The sequence below is a fragment of the Mixophyes fleayi genome, chromosome 2 (assembly GCF_038048845.1).
Source record: "Mixophyes fleayi isolate aMixFle1 chromosome 2, aMixFle1.hap1, whole genome shotgun sequence".
Classification (NCBI taxonomy): Eukaryota; Metazoa; Chordata; class Amphibia; order Anura; family Limnodynastidae; genus Mixophyes; species Mixophyes fleayi.
The window spans coordinates 141,133,361-141,147,650 of NC_134403.1; the positions used below are offsets into that span (position 1 = coordinate 141,133,361).

The 14,290-nt window shown below is 39.1% G+C and overlaps 1 protein-coding gene across 1 annotated transcript in view; it reads left to right on the forward strand.

Annotated features, from left to right (window-relative positions):
* OCA2 (OCA2 melanosomal transmembrane protein) overlaps window positions 1–14,290 on the forward strand; it is a 264,425-nt gene that overhangs the window by 32,042 nt on the left and 218,093 nt on the right. The window contains exon 2 of the mRNA XM_075200107.1: window positions 11,824–12,110. Coding sequence (XP_075056208.1) covers window positions 11,851–12,110 — 260 coding nt within the window. The 5' untranslated portion in view covers window positions 11,824–11,850. The remainder of the gene's footprint in view (window positions 1–11,823; window positions 12,111–14,290) is intronic.

Here is a 14,290-nt window from a genome sequence, read left to right on the forward strand (position 1 = left end):
TCAGGATGGCGGACGGCCACGGTTCCTGAACACACGGGAAATGGCACTCACAGTCCGGTGAGTGACAAGTAGGCTGTTGTGGTCTGCGGAGAGGACAGACTTGTAAGAAGTGTACATTACTGGCACAGTAGAGACACAATTTGTTAAATATTCTGTGCCGCCCCTCCTCCTCGGTCACATGGGGGCGTGGACCACCTGTGAACCAGGAATTTGTTACACCATAGTTCTTAGTAATCTGCGAATTTGTAGAAGCACAATTAAGAGGTGCTGTTTGCACAGATTCAACAGCAGAGAAGGTTGGTTGAGGCAAATCAGCAGCTTCTGCATTAGGAGAGTCAGAATCTGACAGTCTCCTGAGTTGGTCCATAAGTAAAGCAGAAAATTTAGCAAGCTAAAAACGTAGCAAGATTATGTCCATTTGTAAAGTCTGTAGCTGTGGCAATTCCAAAATTGGTAAAGCAGACATGTTGCAAAAACAAATAAAAATGAATTGCAGTAAAAAAGATCCCAGAATAAAATCTTTCACACAAATCCTAAGCTGTTTTTTGGGCTGGTTATACTGTTATGAATCAATGCAGGAATACAGCTAAGGAGCCAGGGATAAGGTGAAAAACACAATGTTTATTGCTGGAAGTACAACCTGATGGTGTAGAATTGGTGTAGAATTGAGCATTACAGGGAAATGCAGACGTAAATACCAGGTATACGGCTGATGCAGGTAAGCGATTATATGGAGAGGTCCCAGGCAACAGGTACCACAAGCATAGCAGAATGGAAAGCAACAACAATAACCAGCAATGTATGCTGGAAGTGACAGGTATACATAGGGAAACACCCAGGTGCAAGCGATAATAGTGAAAGAAGGTTAACTCCTAAAGAATAAGAAGCAGGCACAATAGCAGCACCTCTGGTGATCAGACACATAAAATGAAACACAAATAATAAAGTCCAATAGTCCAGGAGGCAGCAGCTGCCAATACAAAGCAGCAAGCTGTAGGCAGATCGTTACAACCTGGTCATCCAGATACATAGAGACGAACTAGGGAGCATTCAAATCAAACCAAAGTGATAAAATCAGAGCAACTCTCAACAAGCTTGGGATAGCAGAAACAAGAAGTGCATCAACACAAATGCATTCAAACTAATTGAAGTTGGAAGGCGAGTTAAAGACAAAGTGGAGATATTGTTGTACTACTGTACACATGTAACATATGAGTAAACCTGAATGCAGTTAATAAAGTCATACAATATTTTAAATAGACATCAATATGAAGATATCCGCAAAAGATATTCCTAAACTCAAAAGCTATAGGGACGCTGATTGGGCTGGTAAATCCAGTGATTGCAAGTCAACATTTAAATACTTGTTCAAATTAAGGGATATCATATCCCAATTTTCTGGTCCAAAGAAAGTAAGTGTCAGCTGCATTATCTACAGAGGAAGAATATAACAGAAATTCTTATGCTAGCCAAACGGCAGTTTGGTAGTGCCAAAGGTGATATGCAAGCTTAACCAACACTTATATGCAAACACAAACAAGGGGGTTTTCAAGCTTGCAAATAGTGATAAGATAATAATAGATGCATCCATATTAATGTCAGACATTACCACCTCCGCGACCTAGTAGAACGTGATGTAATTGTGTTTGCTTATTGTGAGACTGACTCGATAAAAACTGAGGCTTTGACAAAGCCATTCCCGTAAATCAAGCTTGAAGAGCTCAGAATCAAAGTGAGACTTACAAAATAAATAGTTGGGAGTGTTAGAGTAATGTTTATTTATGCACTTAATGTGACAACTACTGTATGGTATGTGTTTTATTAAGTTAATAATGTTTTTTTTAAATCAAAAAGATGACAGGAATATATAAACTGACAGCAGGATGTGATGCTACAATGCAAGAAGCAGCTTGTAAGATTTGTTCTATAATAAAAGCATCTTATCTAACTTCAACACATAGGACAATATCCCGGATAATCTACTGTCAGCAATAATGTATTTTAATTCTGTCCACAAAGAAAAAGGACCCATCTTACTTGGATGCATACTATGTTTCCTGCTTAACACTTGTTATTTGTCTTTTAATTCAAGAAAAGTACAAGATAAGCCCAAAAATCTGCAAAAAGCTACAGTATTTTTGTGCTTGACTGAGTCTAGTGAGGCTTATTAATCCATCTCTACAGCTAAGTATAAAAAATGGTTCCTTTTGCCAATTAGATATTTCACTATGCTGCTTCCCTGTGGTGTCAGAGTAAGAAATGGTAACTACTTCGACCAACTTTTAAGGTATCTGAATTCAAACCATTAGAAGAAAAATGTGTTCTATTTAGGAAGGATTTACAGTGGGAAGCTTTTGTCTTTAAATGTATGGGTTGACAGAATAGAGATATGGCTTTTAGAAATGCTTATATTTATTTAATGCCAAAATGCCCCAGCTCTGTCTAACTGGAGAAATGAAACATACATTGATAACAATTCAGAAACAAATAAAACAAAACAAACTATAAATCAATAAAGCAGCTGTGGGGATTTAGACAATGTATGAGCCAGTATACAAAATGATTAACATTGTCAGGTGCTCAACACTACTTTATAGAATAGCCAAGCAGCTAGATTCTGCCCAGTGCTCATTATAAATAGGACTTTGAGAAGTACTTGGTGGTGGATTTAATAAGAGCAGCAGGGCTGAGAAGTAAGGCATAAGGGGCCTGAGCCATTAAGGAGAGCAAAGCATAAAAAAGGAGTAACTTTGCACCTGGGCAAAACCATGTTGCATTGGAGGGGGAGGTAAATTTAAAATGTGTGGACAGATTTATAGTTGGGGTAGGACATGTCCTAGATCAACTTTAAATTTCAATGTACAAATAAAGCTCTCAAGTATTTATGTGCTAGATGAAAACAACAGCTAGTATTTAACTTATGTGCAAAATAATAAACTAATTTGCACCCGTTGCATTGTAACATGGTTTGTCCCAGAGAACATTTACTCCTTTTTTGCATTACTTTCCTTAATGACTCAGGCTCAAGGTGTCTATTTGGGCAAATGCACCTATCTTGCTGCCCAACACATTCATAGGTACATGACACATACCGATTTTATGAACTTTCCCTGGGAAATCCACCCACACCTTCTATTGTGATATTGCTAAACTCACTGCTAATGGTAGAAATAGTGAAAACATCACTTCAAAGTCCATCTTGCTACCACTTTAGTAACAAGATGTATTTATTCTAACTTTCCATTTTATTCCTAGAATAGTGATTGGTTTAGCTTAATTTATGATGAGAATGAAGGGACATTGGGAGTTTATTCCATGTGTCACTTGTGTGTTTCACTTTCTACATTACATTGATACGCATAGAAATTCTTTCCCATGTAAAGAGCGCGAGATAGGGTCAGTAAGAGTCTCCATTGAAAGCTTAGGTCAACACTTGGTTCGCTGAGGAAATAAAAAAATCTAAGTAGTTTTCCAGGAAGAATAATGCTCTGTGGCTCCCCACTAAACACTATATAATTACCTTTCTTCAGCTATTAAATCTCATTTAGATAATTTTGTACAGCAAAACAAAATAAGTTTTTGCCTGTGTGTGCATAATTTATGTGCCTAGCCAACACCTAGAAAGGAAGAATCTTAACCTGCCCATAAGAAGATGAGGTGACAAGGAAGGGCTACTGAAATAGAAGTAGGAATACAAAAGTACTGACAGAATTTAATTAGTTTTCCTGAACAGATTTTCAATATTCCAATATCCTATCAATTCACTAAGAATCATGGACATAATTATTATTATTATCTTTATTTATATGGCACTAGAGGTTTGCTGCTCTGTACATGAAATGTACAGTAGTACACAAAAGACAGACAGCAAAGATCTATAATACATTACATAATACATGAATAGACTAAACTTAATTATACAAAGCTCAGACATCTACTGTCAGGCGCCGTCCCCACTGTTCCTCTATGAAGAGGGGACAGCTGCCTGATAGTTCCAGCCGGGGGCGTTCTGCTGCTAAGCAACAGGCAAGCAGCACCTCCAGCCATCCTCACGCTGTTGGGTGCTTGTGCACTGGGCGCTTCCTTGCCTCGGCGGTCAGCGTGCCTGACAGCCCCTCTCCTCCTCCTATCACAGCTCAGCTGCCTCTATTTATAACCTGCTCTGGCACCATTAGGGTGCCAGAGTATCAGGTCTCCTGTTCTCCAGCATTATTGTATGTTATTGCTCCTGCTTTAGTTCTGCCTCGGCTTCCCCTGACTTCTCTTCTGGATTGTGCCTGTTGTGACCCAGGTTTGTCGACTATTCTTCTGGATTCTGCTATTAGTCCTATCCTTGTGACCTCGACCTGTCTGACTTCTCTGTGGATCGCCCTTTGGTACCGCCCCTCCAGGTTCAGTGGCGCTAATACCAGTTAGTGGTTTCTGAGCATCTTTAGTCCACAGAACTCTTCGAAGCCTGACATCTACTAGTTGACAGTTTACACAGATAACTTGGTAATGCCGACCAAGTAATTTATGGGTCAGCAGGAGGGATGGTAATGTCTAATGTGATGCAGCCCTGGGATGAAGAATACAGGACTAGGAAAGCAGGCATAGAGTAATAAAGGGTGATGCAATAGTAGAAGGGGAACGCAAGGAAACGGCCATGCTCGTGAGAGCTTACACCCTAAAGGGAAGGTTAAGGCACAAATGGGGTGGCACTGAGTGAGGGAGGGGAGGTGGCAGAAAAGGCAAAGGAGTTAGGAGGAGGGCTGTTAGGCTTGAATAAAGAAATTTGTTTTAAGGGCACTACTGTCTAGTGACTAGTGTCACTTAAATACTAGTTCCTAATAACTTCATAGGACTGACTTTTCAGTGAATTAATATGGCAGCCCCCACTGGGCCTGTTTACATAGTGCAAAATGGCCGAGGTGTAGCATAAAATTTTCCAAGGTGGTTAAATGCAGCATCTATTTCTGCAGGAACGCATATTCTACTAAAGCACATGGGTGTGCCGAACAAAAAGACAGTATTCACGGTGGCACAGTGGGTATCATTGCTCCCTCACAGCACTGGGACCAGTGCTGCGAGTTTGACTTTAGCCAGGGCATGTTCTCCACAAGTTAGTGTGGGTTTCCACTGGGGGCTCTGGTTTTCTCCCAATGTCTATAAACTTGCTTGTAGTTTAAATAGCTTCTGACAAAATGATCCTAGTGTGTTAGAGTATTTTGACTGTAATCTCCAAATTATTAAATATTCTAGGTTTGGTGCTATGAAATATGGTGGCACTATATAAATAAATAATCAGAATATTGGCAGAGGGGTATAAGTTTGGACCAGCTGCTAGGGGAAGTTGTGCAGTGTGAGTGCATTCCTTGCAAAGTACAGAGATTTATGGAGCAGTGCAAAAATTTGAATTCTTTTTGCACAGTCAGATTATATAAATGAGATAAATAGGGAGAGAGGGTGTATTTTTGAGTAGTTTCTTGCTGTAAGGAAGGGTGCACATGTTAATTTGGGTCTTATTTTGTACTTTTAATTGGTCACAATATGTATAGTTGAACTTCATCAGAGAAGCGCATTTCTAGGCACGCGTTATCTAATGTTAAAAAGCTTCAAACAGACAAAAGTGGCACATGTAACAAAGGCAGTCCCCATATCTCCTAACTTTTGTTTAAGTGGTAAATTAGGCTAAACTGAGCTGTGTTTTACAAGCAAATCAGAAGAGTTTTATTTAATAATAGAGGCTGTTCTAAAGTGGTATCAAGTTAGATCTTTATGTGATGTTTTACTTACACAGTGCACCCCTTGCGAATTTTATAGTGTGCTGAGTGGTTATGTAAATTTATTACAGCAAAAAAAATAATTAATTGTTCAAAATTTTCAAGCATAGGTGAAGTATGGTAAAGATCTTAGAGGCAGGAGTGTAAAGTAAGTATGACTTTTTTTGGGGATCTGCATGCTGGGGTCAGTTGGAAAGCCCATAGTTGCCAACTCTCCCTGAATGTCAGGGAGACTCCCTGAAATAGGGGTGATCTCCCTCACTCCGTGAAGAGTCTGGCATTTTCCCTGATGCTGAGCCAGTAGAAGACGTGGTTGACTTCGCCATCTGTGGCATGATGACACAGTTCAGAAATTGTGTCCTATGTCCATGTATTGATGCCTATGGAGGTGGCCATTTTCATGGAGACTTAATCAAAGATTTAATCAAAGACTGACAGGTAAGACAACATGACTTCAGTAATGGAGACAGAAATGTAAAAGACACTTCAGTCTCTAGAGATTCATTAGCTGCTTTTCTTTACGCATAGTTGCCTACTCTCCCAGAATGCCTGGGAGGCTCCCACATTTCTGGGAGACCTCCCGGGAGAGCAGGGCAACCTTACGGTTCTCGTCCCCATGCAATAGATAAGTGGCGGGGCGGGGCTTAATGACACAAATATTGCGTCATCTTAGCCCCTGCTGTAATTGTCCAAAATTGTGACAGCCGTTTAGGGGGCGGGCCAAAATGATGCGATTCTTCAAGCCCAACCCTCCTGGATCTCCCCGAAGCCAACGAGGAAAAGTTGGCAAGTATGGGGTAGCCACATGGGTGGAACATTGATTTATTTCAGCATTTAATCCTGTTGCATTCTGTTTGGAACAAGACACACAAAAAGCATTTTACAAATACTGCAGGCACCATGATATTGATCTTGGTCTGTTCACACGTCAGCTGTTCACATTGCATTGTGTGCGTGCAGTTTTTCTGGCATATTCTTTTGACCTGCAGTTTACACAGTAACCTGTATAAACTACAGAATCAATCATGCCAGGACCTGGTGTACTTTCAGAGCACTGTTCTCACTTCTCATCCCCCCTATGCAGTACAATGTGAGAAAAGGCTTAGAAAGCCCTTGTCTGACTAGCCCTTATTGTTCTTCAAAATCCGTGGTGGGTGACTATTCAAACATAAAATTGTCCTGTTAAAATTCACTTTAAACCATTCAAGTATGTGAATTAACTATTGTAGATACACACTCAGCAAATAAAATGTAATTATTGTTTGCTATTAAATTTCCTATGTATATATCAAACATATTAAGAAATAACTGTACCAACCCCCCTAAAATATGCTCCTTTCATTGCATATAATATATGATCCAATACAACTGCTACACAATGGTTCTACTAATGTCTTACCTCTTATTTTACATATACTATATGTTGTAATCTAATTGATGTATATTTTTGCTTTTTAAATCAGCAAAAGTTTTTTGCACTACAAAAAAGTAGAAAAAGGAGTATCAATCGTAATGACACTGATAATATAATGTAGAGTGATAGTAAATCTCAAACTATCATGTGTCTATGGTAACCAATCACTGTGTAATTTCCATGTCTGTGGGAGTGATGTCATGTTAGTTAGTCTCAGGTGATAAAATGAAAGGTGGGGGAGACAACTAGTGGTTTTGTTCTAGGAAAGTCTGTTAGATTTAGTGGCAGTTAGGTCTGCTTAGATCAGCAATGGTAGATGGGGTTGGATTAACAATCTCAAGTGCTTCATTTTGATTACTTAGAAAAACTACTTTAATAGCTCTGTTAATGTAGTACCATAGTAAAATAAGACAAGTGCTTTTTTCAGGTGAATTTTGCTGGGATTCAGCCAGGTGGCTTTATGTCTGGGTGGTTTACAGCTTTTTAAGCAGTGGAGCATTTGCAAAAATGGACTTGAAGGTAAAAAAAAAAACCCCAACAACAAAAAAAAAAAACTTTAAAGTGTTGCTGCGGACTATTGAGTTTGTTGGTAATTGTTTTGCAAGAACCCAAACCATATTCTTTTAAGGTGGCTTGAGATAAAATATAAATCTCCAAAGCAAGCACAATTATGTCTAAATTGTAGATTTTGTGGTACTGTCTGCAATTTTCTCTTGTACAGAAGGTACCAAGCAAAATGGGGTGAATGAGCTGTCCATTAAGTCTTTTAAATCTCATATGGTTTTAAGAAACCTTGCTTACCAATGCTTTGGTAAAAAAAATACTAGATGCTGTTTCTGGAATATCATACAATTATAATGATTATTACTAATTATTATGAGAATATAGTTGCAGTGAAGAGAATAGCAGCATATGTGTATGGATGTGTACATCTATCTTTTAAAGTTAACATCTGTGCTGATCCAGATCCCTACTGTCTGTGCAGAAATGATACTAGTTGCACAATGCAGTAAATATTCAAGGTCCTTAGGCCTATGTTATTGAAGTTTCAGTGATTATTTGTTCATACAGGGGTGTCAGGCTTCAATGAGCAGGATCAATATGATTTAGGGGATTTTCTATTACAATAGAAAGACTTTTTAATATGGTTTACTGGTTTTTATATGGCAGGCTACATTAAAACCCATGAAACTGCTGAAGTGAAAAGCCTGTGACATTTATTCCAATTTACAAAACATGCAGAAAATGAATGTTATTATAGGACATTGTAAGACTGTACCATTTTAAGCAAGTTTTTGATTTATTTCCTCTATCTTCTGATGCCAAAGTGGCCTTCAAAGCACAGCATGCAAATCTAAAAAGAAACAGAAGGGTGCACTCTGGTATAATATGTTGATAATGGATATTGTATTTAAGCACTACAGTGCCTATTTATGGACAATCTAAGTGGGGTTTTTTTCAGCTACAAAAAAATCCAATTTGATCCTTTACAAACTTGAAATTTAATGTACACTGCAAATGCCAGTGAGGTTTTTTTTTTTTTTGTCTAATACTGCATTAAAATTATTTAAATTGGCTTGCCAATTTACCTTATAAATCCACTGTGTTTTTTTGTAAACATGATTTATTCTTTGCTTCTTTGGCCAATGATATTTATGTTTATATCTAATGGTTTCTAATCCTAATCTGATAAAGAGGAACTAATGGCCGCTAATCTCTCTCATCATTTTTGTTCTGTTGCAATTCCCATTAAAAAACATTTGGGGCAGGTAAAAGTCCGTTCATGCATAACTCTGAAAATTTATACAATTTCAATTGCTCAGGACTAGAAACAAGAACTTGTGGCATTATTTTGGTGCAAAATTCTGGTGTTACCATGAGTTACCCTTTTGCCTTGACATTATGTGGAATAGCAGTTATTCATTCTGTAATTCCTGGAATTTAGAGACTTTAAATACAGCTGAGTGGCAACAGCATCAATTGCTTCTGCTCTTTGTTAGGGGGTATGTTAAGGGAGAGAAAAATGAGAACAAAAACAGTAGGGAAAATTCCACTTGGAACCTTTCAAGTGAAAGATGTGAAATTAGTTTGGGAACAGATAGACTAAAGCTACGACCTGGTGCTCACTATATGGAGTAGATGGCTGTATGCCGCAAATTAGATTTATAACAGACTTGTTGCAGTTTGATGTCGCATGAATAGGTCCCTACTTGTCACATTAGCCAGTACCAGTGAAAGTGGTTTGCAATGTGAGTAATGGATCTGCAGCATATAAACATGCAAGAGGTGGAGGCACACTCCTGTAGTATAGAGTAAGTATATGAGTCACTGTTGGAACAGCTTCGAAGCTTGCTCTGCATTTACAAAGAGTATTGGATGCTGGTAATAAGTTCGAAGAAAAAAAAACTTTGGAACTACTTTCACAACCCGGCATTCCCCAGGTGTAATAGATTTTCATGTTTTCATATATGAGTAGTTATACTCATGAGCAGCACAGTGGCCTAGTGGTTAGCACTTCTGCCTCACAGCACTGTAGTCATGAGTTCAATTCCCGACCATGGCCTTATCTGTGTGGAGTTTGTATGTTCTCGCTGTTTTTGCATGGGTTTCCTCCGGGTGCTCCGATTTCCTCCCACACTTCAAAAAACATACTGGTAGGTTAATTGGCTGCTATCAAAATTGACCCTAATCTGTCTGTCTCCCTCTCTGTCTGTCTGTTTGCGAGTGTGTGTCTATATTAGGGAATTTAGACTGTAAGCTCCAATGGGGCAGGGACTGATGTGAGTGAGTTCTCTGTACAGCGCTGCGGAATTAGTGGCGCTATATAAATAAATGATGATGATGATACTGTTTCAGGGCCACTTTGTCATTTCACTTGCATGCATGTCACAAGGTCAGCCATACAAGCTGTTGCTCACTAATTGTGGCCAGGTATGACAGTGGTAAAATAGGGAAAAAGCAAAGGTCCTCTTGCTAGGGGGGTCCCAGACTCTTACTCCTCTTAAGAAATAAATATAGCTCTGCATTACAAATTGGTATTTTCAAGTACCCTTGTATAAAGATATAAGTATTCAGGTTCTTCCTTTCATGCAAGATCAGAACCTATTCTGAGACACCCCAGTCCTAGGTAGTCATATTTCCGATGGTAGAAGTACTGTTGTAAATATGACAGACTTGAAAAACCCAACAGGCACAAAGGCAAACCCAACACAGATAAAATACCGACATTGTTATTGTCGACAGTGCCAGCATTAAAACGGCAATACCAATGGATCCAGTGGCTAAACAGCCACCCAAGGGTATGGAAAGAGCCCTAGTGCTCTCAGCACAGTGCTGGGTACTCCTAGGGAGAAAGGGGGAAGCTTGTAGTACCAATATGACCAGACTGTTCATGGCAGCCCGGACTTGTTTTTGACCTACTTATAAATCATAGCGTTTTCTTACTTGCTTGGGACCTTTTGGTTCACAAATGTAAAATAGTGTTTCTTTTTTTTTTCTTTAACCATTTATTACAGCCAGGTGTGAGGGAAGAGCTCAGTTGCTTTCAGCACAGGGTTGGGAACCCATGTTGTTTTTTTTGCGGACCCCTTCGCCCTAGAGAACCTCCCTTTGAGGCTTGGTTCTGATGCAGGGGGAGAATTCTTTTGGCAAAAAGTCTGGGGTTACACAAGCCTTATGTTCTTCCCAATCACTACAGCATGTTGACTGACAAGACATATATGAGTGGAGGAGGTATAAACAAGTGGGCAGCACGGTGACGAAGTGGTTAGCACTTCTGCCTCACAGCGCTGGGGTCATGAGTTCAATTCCCGACCATGGCCTTATCTGTGTGGAGTTTGTATGTTCTCCCTGTGTTTGCGTGGGTTTCCTCCGGCTGCCCCGGTTTCCTCCCACACTCCAAAAACATACTAGTAGGTTAATTGGCTGCTATCAAAAATTGATCTGAGTCTCTCTGTCTGTGTTTGTGTATGTTAGGGAATTTAGACTGTAAGCTCCAATGGGGCAGGGACTGATGTGAATGAGTTCTCTGTACAGCGCTGCGGAATCAGTGACGCTATATAAATAAATGATGATGATGATAGACTCACTGTTAGTCTGTGCATTGCAGCAGTGAGTGTAAATTGGCTGGTGGGTTGGCAGTATAAATGCCACCTCGGACATTGGAAGAGGCATACCCCTGCAGGTATCCAGTTAACCTTTACTACTAGAATTTTTTTCCCTCACTATGCAGATGGAGCATGATGGAGGTTGAAGTCATAGATGAGTGCCAATAGTTGCATCACGGGTTGAAATAATAAAATCCAGTCCTGGTTCTTAATAATCAAACAATCATATTTGCTTCATGACTATTTGCTATATAGCAGGTGTGGCTGTATAATACTGTAGCTGGATAGTAAAATAATCACTGCACTTGCACATTCCTGTTGTAAACACGATCATGAAAGCATTTTCCTGTCCACATTGGAATTACTTTAATGACCTTAATATCAGATGATTGGCTGTATGTGAAATCCATAACAGTGCAACAAATATGGGTTTGACTTTCTTCTAAATCTTTGAAATACTATATTTTACAATTTTGCTTAATTATGCTTTTAAAATGTGGGTGACATCTGTATGAATTTCTATTTTGTTTTACCCCTGCAGTTAAGAAGATTACTCCCCAACAGTAAAATGTACCTTGAAAACAATAATGATGTCCCTTGTGTAAAACTGGAAGTGGAGCGAACTCAGACGAATGCTACTCGCCATTCCAGCTTCAATGGATGTGTGGGTACAGAAACTGTGGCCAGTGACTACAATGAGCTCATACTTCTGGATGGCTTTCACAGAGTGGCTAGTGCTAAGGGTGACCAGGTGAAGCCTTATCAAAATGAGCAAGATTGTTGTATTGCCTTTGGAGAACAATTTGGCATGAACCCTGTACAGGGAAGGTAAGTTTTGTCTCTTTTTATTATTTTATTAAATAATCTTTTACTTTCCCTTTTCTCATAATCAATGGAGAGATCAGTTTGATATGGAAATGCAAAATAACAGGTAAACACAGGCTTTTCATGAAAAAGTTTCATCTTTGCCATTTGTAAAGATGAGACTGCCAGATAACATTCTATATTTATGCAAAAAATACTGGACATTATAATCATTTAATTGGAAATGCACATTATCTGACTGCTACTGTAGCAAGTGTGCATGTGTATGGTAAGCTATTTTAAAGGTGCATTTGACTATGGTCTGAGCACCTCTGTTTTCAACTCCTGCTCTTCAAGGTTGTCATTGGTTTTTGAAGTGGGTTATAAAATGACAGCAACTTATTTTAGTGTTTACAGCAGCAGGAGAGGAGTATGGTTGTCTTGTGATTAGAGATGTTCACTCCCCCCCCCCCCCCCCCCATGTTTTGGTTTTGGATCTGTATTAACATTGTGTTTTGGCAAAACCACCCTCAAGTGTTTTTGTTTTGGATTTGTTTTTTGGGGGCAAAATTGCTAAAATATGCTTAAAAATGAAGACAAATTTTGTTCTTACATTATTATTAACCTCAAAAACACTAATTTCAAGTAATTTTTGACCACCTCACAATATTATTTTCATCCACTTTCAGCCAAAGCCTGCAGCGAGCTGGCTGGATACTAAGCGACAGAGCAACGGCACAAACACATGACAATTCATAGCACATCTTGGTAACATTGCCACACAGCAGTGGCAGAAATGGAAAATGGTGCAAGATGGAATTATCCTTGCGCCCTTTCACCCACCCTTATGTTGGATATTAAAAAGGACATGCAGTTTAACAAACTAAGCACTTCAGCCACAAAAGTGGCACTCCTTGTCACTGAGGTGCTTGGTTTATTTGGGCCCCCACAAAACAAGCTACCAGTACCTTAGCTGCCGCAAGCCCCCAACAGTGCTGTCAATGAACTCTACAGTGGAAAGATGTTGTTTTTCCACCATCCTCACCCTCTTTAGTGTGTAGATCATCCTCACACAATATTAATTCATCCCCGCTGGAATCCACTATTACAGAAGTCTCTGTATTTTGATGTATTTGGCAGTAAAAGCCTTCCTCGTGCAATTTGTAGTTCATTTTGATGAACATGATCTTTTCCACATTTTTAGGAAGTAGCCTCCTATGCCGATCGCTGATAAGAGTCCTGGCTGAAAACTGAAAACTCTTTCTGAGTACACACTTGAGGGTGGGCAGCTTAGGTATTGCTGAAAAAGGGAAAATGGGGGGGAGGGAATGTGAAAGATGTGTATAAAGGGCACTCTTTTATTTCACGATATAGATTAGTTTTCTGTTAAGAATAATATCTTTATTAAATTGATTCAATTAGCGAAATATTAAAAACACTGAATGGATGAGTGAACATAATAACCGAATACATAAAATAAGCAAACTGTTAAGAAGTAGTAAGAATACTACTATGCTGTCTCACTTGCTCTACTAATAATGGATAATAGCGCTTGAATGTGGTAAATATATCACGTTCACTATGTACACCTACTATTCACAATAAACAAAAGTGTAAATGTCTTATTAATAGTTGAATCAAACCCTAGATTCGGGTTTGGAATTGATTTGGGGTTAAGCTTGGTGCGGTGATAAGTGTTTTGTTCAGCTTAGGTATTGCAAAGTGAGTTTGTACATAGGTCTCCAAATTGCTTTTTTCTCCTCTTAGAATGTAAAGTGATTGTCTAATGTTTCTATTTGTACACTGTCATTAAAATAATCCACAACCATTCTTTGGATGTTGATGTAGGATCAGGTGGAGTTACGGCAGAGGTGACATGAATTTTGGGAAATTCTTTTAAACCAGCCCAGATGTCAAAATGTTGTGCTGACTCAACAACTAAGTTAACAGGCACCTAAGCTAACAGTGCTGTTAACTCTACAATGGCAAGTCATGCACCAGTGGAAGCAGTTCTTGCCAGTGATAAGAAGAAGGCCATGCATGGGCATAAGACCAAAAAATCCATCTCTTATGTGTGGAATTATTTTTACCCAAATCCTGACAACAGTTTTCTAGCTATTTGTAGCGTTTGTAAAGTCACAGTCAGTAGAGGTAGGGACCTTAACCGTGTAGGAACCTCATCCATGTTAAGCCATTTGAAGCAA